This window comes from Acyrthosiphon pisum, chromosome A1 (assembly GCF_005508785.2).
Source record: "Acyrthosiphon pisum isolate AL4f chromosome A1, pea_aphid_22Mar2018_4r6ur, whole genome shotgun sequence".
Classification (NCBI taxonomy): domain Eukaryota; kingdom Metazoa; phylum Arthropoda; class Insecta; order Hemiptera; family Aphididae; genus Acyrthosiphon; species Acyrthosiphon pisum.
The window spans coordinates 58,315,904-58,337,675 of NC_042494.1; the positions used below are offsets into that span (position 1 = coordinate 58,315,904).

The window sequence follows — 21,772 nt, forward strand, 5'->3', positions numbered from 1 at the left end:
AAACATCTGTTGCAAATTTCAAGTGCTTACAATAATTATTTTTTGAGTTACAGTAAAATTAAGTTTTCGTTTTTGTCAAAAATTGGTTTTGCGTAAAAATTCGCGTTTTTCCGTTATTTTTTTAAGGTTTTTCCTGCCGCTTTTGAAAAGTATTGGGAAATTTTCACTTTTGACCCCCCAAAGTACCAACTAGATTCACTTTCCTTTCAGAAAAGGTAAAACTTTTGAAAATCGAAGCATTTTTACTGCTCCAAAAATTGTCGTCAGACACAAAAAAAAAAAAAAAAAGGCGGGTAAGTCGTGGATGTCGCTCTGCTGTACAGTAGGTTACAAGTGGGTTACTGTAATGGATGGAATTAAATTTGAATCCAATGATATTATATCATTGTATACGAAAAACGATTCTGAACGGAGATGATTTGTCAGTCTAGGATATATTATTTTTAAAGAAAAACTTATGGAGAACCTTGTACCAAATTTTAAAAACTTAGTTATAAAAGAAAAAATTTTTACGATTTTTCAACCACTAAATTACTTGCAAAAAAAAAAAAACACACATCGTTGTAAAATCAATACATTCATCACTTCGTTCAGAATCTAAAAAAAAAAAAAAACACACACATCATTGTAAAATCAATACATTCATCACTTCGTTCAGAATCTAAAATGACAAAATATGGAAAAATCACGAAAATTTGCAAATTATTTCGAGTTAGAAATTCATAAAAAATTTCTTTTTAAATCTAAGATATGATAATGTAATACAAGATTCCTTATAAGATTATCTACCTTTATCAAACAAAAAATATCTATAAGAATGTCAAATTAAATTTTTACAACATTGGATATTCACTCGATTTCTCATGTAGCGATTTCCTTATTTTGTTGTAATTCAAAAACGAATAACTGCAGACACATGAAAATTTTACTGAATGTTTATATTAGCATTTCCTATACACCATACATTTTTAAAAATATTTTGACTCTTTTTGAGCTGTTTACGGACATTTTCAGTTTTCAATTTTTTTAGTTTTTTTTTCTATAAATATCAATAATGTTTTATCTATTAGGCCAAAAAGTGTAAAAAATTAATACAAGGCTCCTGATATATTGTTATAATAGCAGTTGAAAAATATTAAAAATACATAAGCACAGTTTTTTTTTTATAAGCATTTAAAGTTCGAATTTTGAAAAAAATTATTAAAATCTCGAAAATTATCAATCATTGTAGTTAAAAATTTATAAAATGTTCAACTTTTATATCTAAGGATTGAAAATTTAAAACAAGATTCCACGTAAATATTTAATTATGTTGCCAAAAATTCTAAGAAATACATAAGCACAGTTTATTTTTATAGTCATTTTAATTTCCAATTTAGACGAAATTACATATTAAAAAACCTGGAATAACTATTTTAGTTATTTTGTTGTGATTGTATAATATTACTTGTGGGTACTTGAAACTTCTAAAGTATACTATTATATATTTATGATAGTACCACGGTTTGTTGTTGATGTATAACGCGTTACCTAATGGATATTGTGATATGATTGATTTGGAATTTATTATTGATACCTATTATAGGTCAATTTTTTTTTAATACTATAGATAAGTATACCTATAATAGGTATGTCTAATACCTAGACTGACAAACCGTCTCCGCTCAGAATCGTTTTTCTTATACAGTGATATTATATCATTGAATTCAAATTTAATACTATCCATTATATAGTGGCCCACTTGTAACCTACTGTACAGCAGAGCGACATCCACTTACCCACCTTTTTTTATATTCAATTTTATATTTATAATTATTAATGAAATTAATAACGAGACGACAACGAACGGTACGTTGATTAATGATTATATATTTATATATAATAATTTTGAATTTGCAATAATAAATTATAATAATATAATATATTATTACAAATCTAGTTCCATAAGTATCCACTAAGACAGCGCTAGTATTGCTAGAAGGACAAAAAACCCCCGTACTCCGCCCAACCTATATTATTTCGTGGTCAAAGTCCCCACACCCTCCAACCTTGTCGTATCCGGTCCAGTACACCGACTCATTAATCAAATGATAAATAAACGACGGGATTCTATTCCCATAAATTAATCGATAATATTTTACTACAATAGTACAATCGAATGTTGTAAAAAACTACCGACGTATCAGTTAGATAATTTGTTTATATTTTATACCAGTGATTTATATTAACCTTTATTTTTTATATTCCAGACGACTGTCGACTACCCACACCTGCCAAAATAGTCAATAGCCCTTGGTCGAATCAATAAGCCTTAGATGATATTCTATAAAAAAAAAAAAGGAGACGTGGCCCATATAATACTGGTGGGGGGTATGTCCATCGTATACATATCGTATGGGTAACATTTGTTATTTTTGTCAGTATAGTTTGATATTTTTTTAGTTGATTAGTTGCTATCGAAGAAACAAAAGCCATAATACTAGATAAACATTACAATCATTTAGGCTTAGCACTTATCTACTGTGGACTGTTTTTCCTAGGACATATTCTTTACTCCCGACTTTTTTTTACCGCGATTCATAGTTGTATAGACTATAGTGATAAATGAAGTACGGCCGTACTCATTTTTAAAATCAATAATTCATAAATTATAACTTATAGGTATCAAAGTGTGGACACATTTTGTTTTAGAAAATTACTCGATATATCTCTTTATTAAAGCTTTTTTTAACAAAAGCACTTTAATTTTAAGAGATAAATAAAAAAAACCTATTTTTGTGACCCTTGTCTTTGAATAAAAAATGTATCAGCAGTATGATCGATGGGGAATTTTGAGATTTTAATTGTGATAACTGATGAGGTAGGTATCTAAGATGTGTACCAATTTATTTTGAGCTGTATGCAAATTATTTCGAAATGAACATATTTTTTTGTCTTTTTTGACCGGACTAAAAATTATTTTTACAAGACTGTACATACTTATTTTCTACATTTATTTATCTTTTATTTAAAATTTATATATATTTTATAACGCAAAACATAATATTGTGGTACATCACCCCCCACCACATGCAATATGAATTATGTTTCTTATACAATCTATTCATATTAACCTTAACCCCACCATTGTTCTATACCATCGTCCATCGTTATCCACTCAAACTGGTTTGAACTTTGGAAGCAACATAATAATATGTTATCTGCAATTTATACAGTACAAAATAGTTGTTCTAGGTTTTGACATGACGTCAATGCCGAGTTTCCTAATGAATTCTAATTTTGCACCTTTGTAATGTGTATTTGTGTGTTGAGTAATTTAGTTTTTATTATTTTGTAGGTATTCGTAGCATCTGGCCATAGTATTATTTCGTTATTTTTTGTTTTTAAATTAGCTGACTAGTGACCAAATACAGATCAATTATTTATTAACACATATTATTTTTAGTTTAATTTAAGAACATCAAATTTTTTTTAATAATGTTCTCCACAAAATATTTATACATACTTTTTGCTTTATTAATGCCGTGTATAGCCTTTGAATCTTTAGATTTAAAGTGTGAAGTGTGTTGTCGTCTTGTCGAAGAAATACAACGCAATGTTAGTTCGGTGGAAGCAGCGAACATTGTGCAAGTTTCTAATTTTCGATTGGATGGCAATGGTGATCAAATAAAACAGACTGTTCCATTAGCACGGACGCAGTTATACTTAACAGAGGTAATGGATTCTGTATGTGAAAAGATGAATGATTATGTACGTGCTACATATAAGAAAAATGGTACGTTGACAGTTATGCCATTGATACTAGATGGAAAAATGAACCCGTTGATGAGTGAGGTGGATGTGGTTCAAGACTCTGATCTGAACAAAAGCTTACAATATTTTTGCGAAGAGATTGTCGATGATATTGAAGAAGATCTCATAAATATTATTAAGTCTGAAGATGATGACCACCTTGTTCATTCCATTTGTACTAATGTTATGCATTTGTGCCCAATAAAAAACAATAAAGTAGAATTATAACCAACAGTTATTGTATTTAATGTTTTTATGTATAGGCAGTTTATTATGATTAAATATTGTTTATACATAAAATAATGATGATGTTAATATCAATTATTTTAATAACCCAATACATTTACTGTTATAGGTACTCATGTCCAATACAAGTTTTGCCTTTCCTTTTTCATTTTGATATACAGCCAGACCACTATTAGGCTTGTTGGCTTGAGTACTATAAAAATGTAACTATTACATTCCTATTGGCTATTGCAATACCTAAGTAGCAACTAGTAAGTGATATTTGTCATTATTAATATTCAGTGCCAGCATAATTTTTAATTAATGATCTTTATTATTCTACTAATAAATTTACTGTAGAACTTTAGTTGAATGAAAAATAAATGCATGAGACTCTTGAATATGCATTTCATTTTTTAGTTTGATTATTTAATTAAAAACAATATATCTTAAGAGGACGCATGCATTGCTTCCATCTTACAAATGCACAACATAGCAAAAACTGTTTTGCGCGGGATGACTATGCTCCCTCTGTGTTTATAGTAGAATTACTAAAATTCCACAACACATAGGGAAGAATTTTCTCTTTGTTGTAGCGTTTTTATTATTTGGATAACATTAATTTATATATAAGTTCTTCCTTACGTGTTGTAGAATTTCGGGAATTCTACTATAAATAAAGAGTGAGCATTGTTGTCCCGCGCAAAACAGTTTTTCTTATGTTGCGCATTTGTAAGACGGAGACAACGTATGCGGGTGTAGCGTCCTCTTAATACTTGTGTCTTATGTAAATCATGCATTAAAAATTATGTATTTTACTTGAAGGTTCTAAACATATAAATAAATTATACATTATATAAAATATTAAATACCTACTTACTGAACATTAGTACAACCTATAGGATAAGAAGACTATTTATACTTGTTAAATCTAATGATTTCTATTATTCTATTGTAAAAATGAAAAAATGAGGAATAAGCTCAAGAACGGATTAAGGGGGGTCTAGCCAGGGCGGAAGCCCCGGGGGGGCCCTCTCAAGTACCAAAATGAAAGGGGCCAAATAATTTTAAGCTGATACACATTTTTCAGTGATTTTAAAGAATAGTTTTTCTATATTTTAAAATCCATAAATGATTTTTAAAATATACTAAATATACTATAATAACTAAATAGTAAATACCTACAAAAGCACTATGGTAGAAAAGACGCATTTTACTGTTATTTAATATTTGTTGTAAATAAGTATACTGTTAATAAATTTAAGTTATTATGAAAATTTGAATTTAAATTAATGAAACATGAAGTATTAACTTTTGTTATACTAAAATTAGTAGTTTTATAGACATAAATTACTTACAGATACCTACCTATTCATTATGTAATTCTATAATGCAATTGTCAATTTGTGAAATAGTTAGAAAAATGTATCTTCTTGCGGGCGTAGTGAGCAACATTTTAAAGCATGTCTCGTCAAAAGGGCCCATATGAAATTTCAGCCCCGGGGCCCAATAGGTTCTTAATCCGGCCTTGGATAAACTATGTATTGGAATGTTTATAAAGTATGTCTTATAATTTTTTTTATGTCCAAAATATTTATAGTTTACAAGTACAGTAACAATTAAATATATATTTTATTTACAAAAACAAATTGAATCATTTTCGGTTATTTAAGGGTAAAACTTTTAAGTTACAAGTTACACAAAAAAAAATAACCAACACTAAAACCTTCTCTTTAAAACTACCCATTTTCCTAATAATCACAGGTTACAAGGGGGCCATTGTATAATGGGTTGTATTAGACTTGAATTCAATGATAAAATATCATTGTATAAGAAAAACGATTCTGAGCGGGGACGGTTTGTCACTCTGGATATTTTATATTGTTATTAATTATTTTATCATGTAAGTTGAATTAATATTATAATATTATAATTTTTTATTCGTTTCTATGGTGATAAACAAAGCGTTAGAAATTAAAATCCCATTTTTAGCGTTTATTTATAATTTTTCGGTGGTTTTTCCCGTGGCATTAAATAACTATTGAGAAAATCAGAAAATAACCTCTCTAAAGTACCATCTTGATCCAATTTGCTAAAAGATAAGGTACTATACGTTGAAATCAAAGCACTCCTTCTGGAAGAAATTTTGTATACAGGAACAGGATATAAAAAAAAAAAAAAAATAAACACCATTATAAAAACAATAGCTTCCTCGCTCCGCTCAGAATCTAAAATAGATAAGAAAATCCATTTTATATGACATTGTCGACATGCGCTGACCTAGCACGGCGGCAGTCAGCAATGGAGATGTTGGTATTGTGTTTTAATGTTTTAATGTTTTTCTAACTTTTCATAATAACTTCCATTTTCATGAAATAATTACAATTTACACATGAATAAATAAATTATTTCAGACTATTTTTTTAATAAATCTTTAATAATCAGAAATCAAAATAACCGAAATTAACTGGTATTTTTCAAAACCGGTATTAACCGGTTCTAGAACCCTTATATTTTTTTAGAAAACCGAAACAAAATCGGAACCCTTAAACAAATTAATTTAATAACCAGAACCGGAACCGGAACTGAAACACCCAACAGGTTCCAGTCCCTGCCTTTGTGTAGAAAAAATTATTTTTGTTAGTTATTTTTAAATATAGTAGTAGGTTACAAATAAATAATGATAATAATTACATATAAGTCATTATGTTATACTTATAAAGAAATATTAAAAAATATATAAGTTGTATAAAATACTAAAATCTATAAATGAATACGTAATATTTATAAAAATAATTTTTGTTGTCAATAAAATATAGAAAACTATGATTAATAATTACAATTCCTGTCATAATTCATTTTTTTTACTCACTTTTGTTAGCACTGTTTAGGTTAGGTTGCTGGTTCACTACTTTTTAAAGTAGTTATTTGAAACCAACTTAACAAAATCATTGTGTATTATATTAAACTTTTTTTTGGTCGAAAAGTGAATCGGCCGAAAAGGAAAGGGTACGTTTTTGGTCGTATTAAGATGTATTATTGTATTAATGTCCGCACGCAACTATCTGACTGTGTACGATCAAATGTCTATTTTGATTGATATACGGCAACCACAATTTCGTTATGAAATCTTTTTTCGTTGGTAAAGTATAGTGTTATACTCAATAGTCAAATTATTATAACGAATGTTTGTGTATACACGGATGATTAATAATAAGAAATTCATCAATAATATCACAATTTTTTTTTTTTGGTCCTGGGGGGGATTGATCCCCCCCCCCCGTATGTACGCCACTGCATACAATTTAAAAGTAAGATTATTATTATTATTATTATCTAGGATGTACTAAGCTTGTATTATATTTTAATTTTAAAGCGATTTATGAGTATTTTAAGGGAACGAATCTAGTTTAGGGCCCAATCAAATTTTTTAATTTATTGTTCGGACACCATTCAGAAACTATTTATCTATTTTTTTTTGCAAGTTTGAATTTTTGATTAAAAAAAAAATGAATTCTTATACAAAAATGGGGAATTTATACAAAAAAATAATTGCAGATAGAGTGAAGTGTGTTGAAAACGTTAACATATTTTAGTTAATAATGTTTGCCCAAAAAAGATTATTTATGGCACTAAATGTGTACAATAACGAGAAATGATAAGGACCAGTAAGAAAAGAACACTGGAACTCGGGCGCGCTAGATAAAAACTTATTTATTTATAATTAGTTTTTGTTCTAAAAAATAACTAATTATTGTGGTTCCGTTTGTGTTTTAGTTTATATACATTTTTAACACCAGTTTATAATATAACTGGTTTTAACCGGTTTAAATCGTTACAAATTTATATCGATAATTTTTCTTAAACTTCTAATTAATTTTATTATTTTATATGATTTTTAAGATTAACAAGAATAATTAATTTTAATTAAGTTTATTAAAAAAATGACCTTTTTTAAAATGTGTTTGCTTAACTTAACGTTCAATTACTAGGATCTTGAAATTCTGATTTTATATTTTGCTGAGTTATATAAACTGTTTTATTTGGTGGAGTCTGAAAACAAAAATGGTTTAAAAAATATAAAAATACAATCATTTATTAGAGCATTTAAATAATTTACTTGTGCAACAACAGGTCTTTGAGACATGAGTACATATTTTTGAGGATTTACTGTGTTACTTGTGGTTGCTGCAACTGGTCGACCAATAACTGTTCTAGATTGTGTATCTATATAGATTAAATTTGATATTAATAATTAAATATAAAACAAACATATTTTATATTTAATTTGAACAAATTAATTTACTTGTTTGTGTTACAGTTTGGTTGCTTGTACTTTGGATAATAGTTGTTGTACGAGCTTTACATACAGCAGCATGCAATTGAACACCAACAGATCCAAATTCTTTTTTGTATTCATCCAAACTATCTGGTGGTGAATGAGTTATTTTTAACACAGGAGTCAATATTTTCTGAAACAATACGAGTAAATTTAAAATAATATTTATAAACAAATGTAACTAAACTCAAATAAAAAAATTACACAAAGTAAGTGTTTAATTTGGTTTCCGGATATTCGATCAACATTATTCTGTGTAACTTCTGGTGAATCTAGTCTATCAGATATCATGCGTACTCTGGGAATGACAAATACTTTTATTGTTTCTGTGCCTAGCTCTGCTAAACCTAAAATATTTAATTTGATTTAGTTGAAATTATAAATAATTGATTATTTTTACCTACCTTCAAGTGCACCATACACTGATGGAAGAGCGGTTTTGTCTGAATTTGTAGCATTTGTAAATACTCTAGTTATACGAGTTTGTACATTGTTTGTTGGTGTATTAAACATTTTACAAATTTGTGCCATTAAACGTGAGGCAAAATCTCTCAAAGCCCAATGATTGTCAATTTCTGGTCTCATGCACAATTGTTTACTAACGACACAAGTGACCACAGAAGGGATGATTTCATGCAGCTAAATCATAGTTTTATAATTAAATTATAAAAATTATACAGTAATAACTAATATGTAATTGATATATGTCATCGAACTTACATATTTTTCTAAATAAAGTGCTGGATTATCCAATAATGCTTTGACCATCCTCATTAAATAAATAAGTAATGCTAAATTATTTTGCACAACATTTACTTTTACTCCTTCTGCAATAAATGTACACATGCGAGGTAACATTTCATGAAGGCCCGGGTCAGATGCCAAACTCTGAAGAGCTTCCTGAAAAAAATAATTTGTTTAATTGTATTACATTTTTCATTTGTAATTAATACCTAAGTAAAACTATTTTAAGTTATTGCAAAGAAAGTAAAAAAAGTCGATCTTGTGGAAAGAAACATACCACAAATATTTTTCACATCAGGGAAACCGGAAAACGTATGAATCATAAATATGTTTTTAAAGTAATTTGAAAAATATTGAGTAGCATACTTTATTAAAAGCAGGGATGGAAAACGTTTTTAATTTTTTTGTTTTTGTTTTTGTTTATTGATATAAAAAATATCGTTTTTGTTTAACGTTTTTGATTAACATTTTTAAAAACGTTTATTTTCTATATTGTTTTTGATAAACGTTTTTAAAAACGTTATTTTCCTATTGTTTCCAAATAACGTTTTTGATAATATATTTTATTTTTAATATTATATTCTTATAACTTATAACTTTTAACTTTCAAGTTATAATAGTAACGCGAAATATAGAAATGCACTTAAAAGTTAAAAATTAAAATTAATTATTCTTAAATCTTAATGATTAATATTTAAATTTTAAATCAAAATTATAATTTATTAAAAATTAGAAAATTAAAAATTTTTGATTTCAAATTAAAATGTTTTTAAAGTTAAACATTAAAAAGTAAAGACAAGTGAAATTTTTTCTTTTTCGTGGTATAAATAATTTAATAATGTATAATACTATAATTTATTTTTGTTTTCGTTTTTAATTTTTTTGAATATTTTGTTATTGTTTTTCAGTTGTTTTTTGTTTTTTTCCGTTTAATAACGTATTTTAAAAACGTTTTCCATCCCTGGTTATAAGTTAATACTTAATTTTTTACTTAATTACATATAATTAAAAAATAAAGTAAAATAAAACATAATTTATACTGTATTCAATTGTTTGTACATCTAAACATTTTCTGGTATCTAGTATTAGAATTGATAATTTCTGAAATATATCTACTTTCAAGCAAACAGTCCTAACACAAGCTATATAATATATTATACTTTGTTTTTATTTGTAATTAAATTGTATACCTTTAGAACAAATTCATAATAAGTAACCATAACAACAAATCTTACGAAGAATTTTTCAAAAACCAAATCTTGTATCATATTCATGTTAAAAAAAATGTGAGTCAGTAATTACTCACGGTAATTTATGTCTAAACATCAAAATGCTATTTGTGTAAAACTGGTAATATATTGTATGAAAAAAATAATCTGTAACCAATTGCGGTCATTTAAATAAATACAAAAATATTCAATTTTCTTGAGCCAAAACTAAATACATGCGTGAGCCATTATAGCAGCATAATATAGGGATTGAAAAATAGCAAAAATTATCTTCAATCTCAAAGATATATTGATAAAACTTATATTGAAATTGGTTAAGTAATTTTTTGTTATAATGTATTAGCTCTTAGAAATGTGCATTTGATATAGTAATGCAAGGGGAATACGTATAGATGTTAACTCATCAAAACCACAAATCATTGGGAAATTGAGAAAAAACGAGTATACCGCTATACGGATCATCCTGTAAAAAAAATAGATATCTGTATTTTATATTACATCTATATTAAAATACATACAGCTCTTCTAGATTCATCAGATCCAACACAAGCTTCAGTGATTTCCTTGTAATAAAGTTGTTGTTCAACTGATAACTCATGAGTTGCCAGCTGTTTTACATGAACAGTTTCAACATTGCGTAATTTTTGAGCTTTTCTAAAATAAAAAATAGATTTAAAATTTTTTTTATCCAGGCTATAATATTAAATAGTCACATATATACCCAGTAGATGGACGTCCAGAAACTTCTTTATCGATGGGTTTTTTTAATTTGTTTAAAGGATCTACACATTCAAGTTTTTGAACATCTTTGGATACAGAAGGAGGATTTTCTGGTACAGTTGGTTGAACTCCATCAATGGCAAGCCAGTGGCCTAGAAATTTAGTATAAATTAACTAGGCACTACTTATTAATCCTATTTAATGAGACTAACATCGAATACTGATTTCTAAAGGCAACTTAGCCAAAGGAGCATTAACAAATTCGATAAGATCAATATCTTTATCATCAATGAAATGTAATTCTCGTCCACCACCAGATGCATACCTAAATGGTATATGGTCTTTAGCATGAAATCCATATATAGGCTAAAAATAAAACAATAGTATTTCACAATAATTGTAAATATGTCAAAGAAATTCTTATCTTTCTAATTATTTTACTTATCAGCTGACATTATACATCACATTTTTTATATCAAAATATCAAATTGTGTAATGTGTATTGACTACTACATTACAGAATTTGTGACCAAATATTCACTATTGCAACCATTGACATAATTATATACCATATTATTAAGATTTGATAGAATAACTTATGAGCCTACTTTGTTTCTTATACTAGGTACTTTGGTGGCACGCAAAGTGAGCAGGCCATCGTGTTTTTCAATAAATTCAACACAATAAAATAGTAAAACAAGTCTTAACATAGGGATGCCAGATTCAAAACTTGAACAGAACGAAAAAAATGCATAGCTAGTATAAAACATAGTCAATGTTAAAACTATTTAAATAATCTAAAAAATGTTGTACCTAGAGTAATACTGTAGTAGATATAGGACAGTCTTTATTAAGGTGACTGGTGGGTTATTTTTAACATTGGTTTCCTAAAATATAATAAGTTTTAATTAAAAGTATTAATAAATATATAAGCTAACAACAATTTTTTATAGGTACATAGTACATACTATTTATATTTAATAACAGCTTTTATGTTCTTCTCGACCATTGATAGATACAATAATAATATGTATTATCTATAAATTGTAGGTGGTCACTAGTAATGATAATATCAAATATTATTGCTTCAAAACAAACAATTAGGAATGAACAGTACATTTTGGTATCCCAGAAAAGTTGTTGCTTGTCGGGACAATACAATTAGTTGAAAAACGTGACATTCTCATAAAATACGGAACATTTGGCATCCCTACATAGCCACTTATGTACAATGTCTGTCAAAATAAACTTTTTTTTTTATTATAAGAATATTTACAATCTATACTATATTTCTATATTTGTACAATAACCAAATTTGTGGACATTTTTATTAGAAGTTTGACATACATAAATTGGCGTGAGGAGGGAGACTGTCCAGTACAGAACCCTTAGGTTATTAATTTAATATTTTTAACTGCATTGAGAGGATCTTGACACCAACAATGTTTTCCACAACGAGGTGGATTGTCTGGAATAATTTATTTGTCTAGAGTTGAGATAAGTGTGTTGATTTGAGGGGACAGGTTGATGTTGTATTTTTTGTAGTATTTAGTTGTTGTTTTTAAAATTAAACTTTAATGAAAAAAAAATAATGAATGTTTGGTTCACCCTAAATCCTTGACAAGTGCCCTGGATTCATAGCTTTTTAATAGTAAAATAGGTGTGTGATCAAATTCATAATAAAATAATTATGAGACTAATTACTGTAGAAATACCTACTATTCTATTTATTTAAAGATAATAAACTAATATAATTAGAGTAACTTACTTCAATACCGAAAACTTTTAAAGCATTATCAATGTCTGATGGTAGTAATTTGCATCTATTAGAATGCATCATAAACTTTTTGCTTTCCTAAGAACATAATCAGGAACACATAATATATAAAGTGTATAAACAATGAGCAGTATATTATGTAGTAAATCTATATTACAATCTTGTAAGTTATAGATTATCAATTTATAATTTCTTCTAATAATAAAGGTACATAAAATACAGCAGCAATATTAGCACAATTATGGGTTTACTGGTATTTTGCGCTAGTAAAATTTACTGACAACAAAGTAATATATAATATGAGAAAAAGTGGGGTTGATTTTATTAATTGATCATGAATGATATTCCTACTAGGGGTCATGGTTGTGAACGGGTAATAGAATACACTGGTACACGGAGCCCGGGCACGCGGGTAAAAATTATATTAATATCCGTGTATAATAACCGTGTATATTGCATATTAATTCAGAATTCAAAAATACTTTATGTTACGTTGTGTATATTCAAATAATTGGTTATTTATTAATAATAAAAATTGTATAGCCCTCGATTACTTACCTACCTATTATTTAAGTATGTTATGACCTAAAAGTTTTGCTAAAAAACACAATATAATATGATATGCTTTCTGTCATATTGAGTTCAGAAGTTAAAGAAATAGTTAAGTCAGAACTGCAAAGTAATGAAATATAATTGTATTTAAGTTGTAAATATATGAGTATTTTACCTCATGGGTATTTAAATACACGGGTATACATGGGTATTTTTATTACACGGGCCTTAACCCCGTCTTGTGTAAAAACACGGGTACCCATCTATTTCACTACACGTGTAATCAAGACCTCTAGTTCCTACTACCTATATAAATACAAGTTATATTATATTGAAAAAAAATAGGTACATAAGTTATAAAGATGGACAGATTTTTTATAATAAATATTAAATAACACATTATTCAATGCTATGCTTTTATTTTATTTAATGTATTTTTATATGATCTAAGAAAATTTAAAATATATGGAGTGTTGATGATTAATATTAATATTTTAGTCCATTTATAAATTTCTAGATTTTTGATTTTAAATGCGCTCTTTTCCCTTGAGTAGCGATTAAGTTAAATCAATTAAAATTGTTTGAATATGTACTTACTTGTAACACTAATTTAAGACGATAAGTGGCAGAATCGGATATTTCTTTAGCTGCATCATCGGAGAGATTACCAATACCAACACTTTCCGCAATCACCTTTAATGATTCGGTAGGTAAAGTAGAACCATAGTTTACTTCAATTTCACCCATTCTGATAAAACGCAATAATCCAAATGACTAGGTAATCAAACATTTTAAAAATTATTATAAATTTACCACACTAAAATATAAATCTCAGTTATATAATATACCTAGTTAACTCAAATATATAATAATAATATGATATAAGTATTGAAGTACCAACAATATATCGTATTAGAGATATTTAGGTATATTTTCCCTGCAGCGTCTAGCGTCACTAATGTCGGGACTAAACGAATGTGCGGTTGGTGGTTCCACCCATATTTTGCTATATTATGTCATATTTCATTAGACATAAGTTTTAATTTTCTAATTAAAAATTTTGATCAATAATCCAACTGCCCAGGTGTTCTATCTGCTGAATACTATCACCAGTGGCGTATATTGGGGGTGGGCCTAGTGGGCTGCAGTCCTCCCCCCCCCCTCGAAATTACAGTCTTTTTAAATAGAACAACAATATATTTTATTAGGTACTATTATAAGTTATAATACTTCATAGCCTGTTGAAAATAACAAATACGAATATATTTATAGAAACTGTTAAGTATATAGTAGACAGTAGCCTCTAAATAATAGATCACTTGCTAGTTTCTATCTACTATAGCCTAAAAATTATTTCTATATACCCCACTGACTATCGTAACCTAATTAGTGCATTTTGAATAGTTAAAAATCTTATATATAAAATTCTCGTGTCACAGTGTTAGTCTCGACACTCCTCAGAAACGGCTTGACCGATTTTTATGAAATTTTTTATGCATATTCAGTAGGTATGAGAATTGGCTAACATCTATTTTTCATACCCCTAAATGATAAGGGTTGTCCAGAAAAAAATAATAGAAGTGCTCAAGCAGGGATTTTAATAATTTATGGTAGAAATATTTGTTTATAAATGGTTGCTATTGGTTATATATATAAAAAAAAAAAAATAATAATAGTGTATTATATATTGGTTGACAAATGTTTTTTTGATTTCACTTATAAGAGGTCTAACTTACACAGATTTTTTTTTCACGTTTCTAACAATATATTTTCGATATAATTAAGAAAAATAAAATTTATTGCTTTTGTAAAACAGTCTAATATTTAAATGTATATGTATTTGTATTCAATCAAAGATTAAATACATTATCACTATAATAATTCAATTAATCCTATTTATGTTTGTTTTGCACATATTTCAATGCCGAGAAAACGCAAAGAGGCTAACTTGAGCCGTAATACAAGTTTATCTAGAAACCACTGGGAGAATTAGATTAGACCACTGGGAAGAAGATAGGCTAATTTAAAAAGGGTTAAATTTGGTTTTTTTTTTACTCATCGGATTTTAGTGTGGTTAGGTTAGGTTTTTGTATTAATTGATTATATAAATCCACCGTATGTGGAATTAAGTAAAAACTACAAACTTGGTATAACTTTGATATTTTAGAGTTAAATCATACACTTACGTACAAACAGCACAGGGTCCGCGATCTACCGCAGGTAGATTGCCTACCTGATAATGTACTGCTGTGAATCAGAATTTTTATCCTGGGCAACAGAAAAGTTAAGATAAATCTAGAACATCACACACCGAATATTAAATAACGCATTGAACAAAGTTTGAGTCATATACAATTTGTACATTTAACGGGTAACGAAGTGCACGGGATCAGCTATAATATATATATTTATATATTTAAAAATATGTAAAAACAAGCCTAGCTATGTTATACTATGTTTTGGGAGTAGTATTTCCGTGTTGGAAAAATTGTTAATGGTATTTTTATTATTTTTACTTAATTTAACTGAACAAATTATCAATGTTTATTATTTTTTATCATTTAATATAATTTCTTTTTATCATTTCATATAAAATGTCTGTATTGACAATTTTTTAAACAGTATAACCTATTTGAAATTATTATTATTATAACTGTAGACTGTAGTAATTGATGTTTGTATTGACAATTATTAAAACGTGAAACTTATTTTAAATTATTATTCATATTATTGTATTGTGACAAATTTTTAAAACGTATTTAAAAATTATAAAATGTTAAATTTTTATAGCTAAGGATTGAAAATTTAAAACAACGATTCTCATAAATAGTTCATACTGTAACCAAACATTGAGAACAATAATATATAAATACTATTTATATATAAATCGTTTGAATTGACGTAACTTATTGTAAAAATGTAAAAAAAGGTTTACATTTTTTTCTTATATATTTTCAAACTTACTTTTTATCGACCATTAGTAGCTTAGGTATGTATAGTAAAAGTTAATATTTTAAATATTTAAAAAAAATACAATAATATGTGAATAATATGACATAAATACATAATATAGTAAAATACAAAAATTTGGTTTTTATTTTCATAGTTTTTTTTCTTTTGGTTTTATTTTTCCGTGGTCTTTTTTTCTTTTGGTTTTTTTTTCCGTCTACCGCGATATCACACTAGCAAGTAACATCTGTTGGAGGGATATTTGAAAACAAAGTAACCGTATCATTTTACCACGTTCATATCATAATAAATCGCATATTAAATTTTATCACGATTAAAGATATTTGGCACTAATATATATATAATACTAATAAATAAATATTATAAATAAATAATATAAGTTATTATGACTGTTATTACAAATATTATTTAATAGATAGTTTGAGTCTGTGTACAGACTATTACTTTGTACACACACTAGTACGTAAATAAACTATTCAGTGTTGACTCCATACCAGGGTTCGCAGTTTTAAATATTTTGTTTAAAAACATTTGTTTTAAACAATTGAAATTAAACATTGTGTGTTTAAAACATGTTTTTTATGTTACATATTTTAAAATGTTTTTTATAAATTCTTTTAAAACTTAAAAAAAAAAATAGGTACCTACCATATGTTATTATTTAAATTATTTTTGTAGTAAGTAATAACAACTTATTATATAAATTATGTTAAATTATAATTCAAATTCATTTTTGTTCTATTAATAATTTAACAGTCCAATAAATTTCTATATTATTATTATAGTTTTATTTAAATGGTTAGTAGACAGAAGTACTTAATACAAATTACCCAATTATTTATTTATTTTTAAAATGCAATATGTGAACAGTATGTATATAAAATCATACATATAATGAGTAAATACAGTTTTATGTTTTGATTGTTATGATTTGATAAAATTAAAGTACACAATTATAGATTTCAGCTGTTTTACTATGCTATGTCAATTGTAAGTAAACAATAAAAAAAAATTACTATTTACATATTAACATCACAACTGTCTTCGTCATCATCAGAATCTCAAAATGAGGAATCATCGTCTTCAGGGTTGATCGTCAAAATCACTGGTTCCAGACGAATTTCTCTCACCAATTCCTTTTCAGCATCTTCTTTTTGCACTCTCTCTGCATGCTCAACACATTTCTTCCAGTTATCCACAGTAACATTTTCAATAGCTTCGTGTGTTAATTTTTCAACATCTGCTATTTTAAAAGTTGTGTTTTTAGTGGCTACCTCACTTTTTACTTGTACCCATATAAATTCAATCGGGTTGTACTGGCAGTGATATGGAGGAAGACGTACCACTTCATGACCAATTTTGTAAGCCTCTTCGTCTAATTCATAAACACATTCTTTTTTTTTATTCATTTTAACTTTTTCGAGTAGCTCCACCTTAGTTTCCAGTGGTAAAAACGGGATTTTTTTCTCATTCGACCGATTTTGAACAATTTCTTTTTTTGAGTTGGTCGTTAGCGCTTTATTTAGTTCGATAGAATGGTAACTGGCGTTGTCCATCACTATAACGCTTGGTTCTTTTAGCATATTAAGCATTTTCAAAAACCAATCTCTAAAAATATCGCTATTAATTTCTGAGTGGTAGTCGGAAGATGTACTCTTAGTATTCTTGTATAATAGTTTACATTGAGGAATAAACCCTGTTTTAGCCAAACCGATATGAACAAGGATAAGTCTGGCTTCTTTTCCTGTTGGTATTTTTAAACCTCCATCAATATGACTATCTTGCCATATATATGAGCGTGTATGATTTTGGTTAAGCCAAGTTTCATCCAAATAAAAGATTGGCTTGTCAGGAGTTTTCTCCCTGATATCGTTCATTTTTTGAAGAAACACCAACCTTTTTACAACTATGTCACTTCTTTCCATCAAAAATGTTCGCCCATCGTTACACTTCTTAAATCGGAAGCCTAAATTATGGAAAAGACGTCTGACTGACCTCACTGAACCTTCATATTTAATTTTTTCTACCAATTTTTATCGTACCTTTTGAGCAGTCAGAAATTCACCTTCGTCGTAAAATTCGAAAATTGTACGACGCACAACATCTTGATTAAAATTGTTCATTACTGACATTGGTTTTTTGGTAGACATAGATTTTCGCGGTGAAATAAATTTTCCAGAATTATTTTTATATTCTTTTGAAACGTTCTGTTCAGTTCTAAAAGATACCCCACATGCTTCTGCAGTAATTTGTTGTGTTTTGGAAAAATCTATATTTTTCAAGTTAGATTCAAAATGTAATTTTGAAAAAAAATTATTTACATTCTGAATAATTGCTTTTGTTTGTCGACGATTCTCAAATTTTTTTACCCTCTTTCTTACTGGAGTTGAAGGAAGATCAGCTGCAGTACTCGTTGACGGCATTCCAATTTCATGAATAGTGTATAAGTCACTCATTTTAGTAAAACAAAAATACACTAAATACAATCGACAATAACTATTTATTCAAATATAAAGACTTTGCTCACAGAATTCGATAAACACGATTACACGAGTACGAAACGCTTCTATATACAAACTAAACAGACAGAAACGAACAATGTACCTATGCACAACGTAGGTTCCAGTGCAGGCGTAGGTGACAGTTGGTCGGCGGCTGTTGGCAGGTGTGCATTTACCGTTAACAGTTGAATAAAGATCAAATACAATGGAACCTTTAGTCTGCGTTCACGTAGTAATATGCTAGAAAAAATTGTTTTATTCGAAACGAATTTGAAAATTGCGCGCTATTCATATTACTTAAAATTATGCGCTGACAAAAGTAGGCGGAGCCACCAATCGCACATTCGTTTGGCCCCGACATTATCAATCACCGTGCTGTTCCACTATTTGACGCTAAAGGAAACAATACCTTTAGAGTATTGTTATATTCTTATACTATACTAATTATACTATTGTAGTATTGTATAAACAACTTACTGTATGCCTGTACTCTGTATTCTGGACTGTAGTTACCAGTTTCTTAGTTCATGCCTTTATGGTTTGTAGTATCAATCATGTCATACCATACAACAAATAGTTGGCCAAAGTTGATTGTTGTCTGTTAATACTAACTAAATACTTGATGGATATGTACTTCTGTAGTTCTGTATGCAGTGCTGTCTCACAAATACCTGTTCATATTCATAGTATTGTGATTTGTGATCATAATATTGTAATCTCGAAAAAGCGACAACAAACCACAGAATAAATTATAGATTAACTTACTATCTTAAATCGTGGTACTAACCATGGTTTATAATATAATCTTACGGTTTGTTTACACCGTTTGTTGATACTTGATAATAAAAATAACAAACAATTGAGTAATACCACGGATATAGATACTATGGTTGAACAACGAGCACGGACTACTACCACAGAACAATATAGAATAGACACTCGGTCAGCTGTGTGGGTTTACGTATCCCTACGGTATGAAGTATTGGACTCTATAAATTGTACCGTATCCGTAATCTGATAGAATGTTGGCAACGTGTATCCCTCTTTGTTACGAAATCTTAAAAACGGATACAAGGCAATGGCCAATGGGCATTATTATTATTCTGAGGACTGTGACAATGATGTTGAAATGATTTATTTAAATGATAACATATGCCACGCCCCCCTGGAGACCATGTCCAAGGCCACAGTCACCCGATTTTGCCAATACACGCAGTGTCGTACCCCTGCTACTACTAACGGACTAGTAGTCCGTGACAACGAGCAATAATATGACGGCGCCAAATGTTCTTATCAAGTTACATAAATACATAAATAGTATCCATACAAAAAAAGTCGTGACATACTAGCGCTCCACCGTGGGTAGGTAGCCCGGCTTGGTTACCGTAACTTAATAGTAGTTATAGAGGGCGCTAGTAAAACGCGACTTTTCGTCAGGATTGATAAGAACATTCGGCGCCGCTCAGCGCTTTGATCCAATATGGGCCGTCGTGCAACCATAGTATCTATATCCGTGAGTAATACCACAGAATTCTGTGGTAATACTTAGTGATGGGCACAACCGAGTGAAAACTATCAAAGTACTCGATAGTTTAAACTATCTAATTACTCGGTTGTTTTATAAAACTATCGAACTATCGAAAAACTATCGAACTATTGAAAACTAATCGAGCTATCAAAATTTTTACTTTTTAGGTAAGGTTATGTATTATTTACTATTTAGCCATGATGTTGTTGTCAATGTTGTCATTCGAGATTCGACTATCGAGGCTGGTTATTTCATTTTTTATATTTTTGTCTTTAAAATGTCTATCCCAAATTATTATCAAGTAAATTCGGTCGATAATACCGAAAAATCACTCGATTGTTTTTTTTTAACTCGATGGTCAAAACTAGTTGGTACTAGACGCGTATTTGTATTTATTACCGAATGAAAACTATCGATAGTCAAAACTAGTCGGTGTAAGACGTATGCAACAGTTGCAACAGTTGCAACAGTCTAACATTGTTAGACTACCGAAAGAAAACTATCGAGTGAATTACTCGATAATTTTTAAAAACAATCGATGAATAATAATATCTATTCAATTGAAAAATCACTCGGTAGTTTTTGAAACTATCGATAGACAATCGATAGTTAAAACTAGTCTAATATTGTTATGCCAATAACAAATATTTTTTTATTAAATATAATAAATATTATTTACATAATAACTCAATAGATAAGACACTGATATCTGATAATAAATCAATATATATCAATAATATCAATCATGCGATTTTGTAAACATTGCCCTGTTGGCATATGGCGGTTGAGGCCCTGCCCATACGTAGGTTGCTGGTAGGGTCCGAGTTTGAAACGGTCATTTGCTCTTCCGGGCGGCGACTGCTCAGTGCATATGGTTTAACATAGCCGCCCGTAATCTCGAAATTTTTTATATTTTTTTTCGATTTTTTTCACGTTTTTTTCATATTAATATATTATATACACTACTACAGGTTAGGTGTTAATATATTGTGTATCAGTGCCGTAGCCAGAAAAAAATGTTGGGGGGGGCACTTCATTTTTTTTCTCTAGCCTTTGAAATGCTAGAATATCTAATTATGACCCCTTTGTTCATAAAGTGTATCTACTACTCGTTTTATGACTATATTATATTTATGTTAACAAGTATGGTACCTACATTGGCTACATTTTAATATAACAATGTATTAGTATTATTGTAAACCATAGGTTTATGTATTCATCAATATTATTATCATTATATCAAAATGTGTTGTAAACAAAACATTCCATTTTTGGTTCGAATATTATTTAAAATTTACTATAGTAGAAAAAACAAGACTATATTTAGACTGTTGAAAGCTGGTAGTTTTTTCGTGCATTAAGGTCAATAAGCGAAAAATGTACTTCCAAAAATCC

The 21,772-nt window shown here is 28.4% G+C and overlaps 3 protein-coding genes across 4 annotated transcripts; 1 reads left to right on the forward strand and 2 right to left on the reverse strand.

Annotated features, from left to right (window-relative positions):
• The first annotated feature begins 3,223 nt into the window (after nt 1-3,223).
• On the forward strand, nt 3,224-4,024 carry LOC100569501 (protein canopy-1-like). The gene has a single exon (NM_001246112.2). The coding sequence runs from the start codon at nt 3,478-3,480 to the stop codon at nt 4,018-4,020; it is 543 nt and encodes a 180-aa protein (NP_001233041.1). The 5' UTR covers nt 3,224-3,477; the 3' UTR covers nt 4,021-4,024.
• Nucleotides 4,025-7,934: 3,910 nt separating this feature from the next.
• On the reverse strand, nt 7,935-19,582 carry LOC100161120 (transcription initiation factor TFIID subunit 6). Of its 2 annotated transcripts, none has more exons than XM_008182126.3 (12): nt 19,327-19,582; nt 13,976-14,126; nt 12,818-12,904; nt 11,262-11,415; nt 11,051-11,201; nt 10,848-10,983; nt 9,077-9,256; nt 8,761-8,995; nt 8,561-8,703; nt 8,324-8,489; nt 8,138-8,244; nt 7,935-8,070 (listed from the first exon to the last, which is right to left on the reverse strand). In XM_008182126.3, the coding sequence occupies exons 2-12, from the start codon at nt 14,123-14,125 to the stop codon at nt 7,999-8,001; spliced, it is 1,581 nt and encodes a 526-aa protein (XP_008180348.1). In that variant the 5' UTR covers nt 14,126; nt 19,327-19,582; the 3' UTR covers nt 7,935-7,998. The 2 variants fall into 2 exon arrangements, with proteins under 2 accessions (XP_008180348.1, XP_001947762.1); XM_001947727.5 differs by having other exon boundaries at nt 13,976-14,152.
• On the reverse strand, nt 17,410-18,225 carry LOC103308558. The gene has a single exon (XM_008182134.1). The coding sequence runs from the start codon at nt 18,223-18,225 to the stop codon at nt 17,410-17,412; it is 816 nt and encodes a 271-aa protein (XP_008180356.1).
• Nucleotides 19,583-21,772: the final 2,190 nt, after the last annotated feature.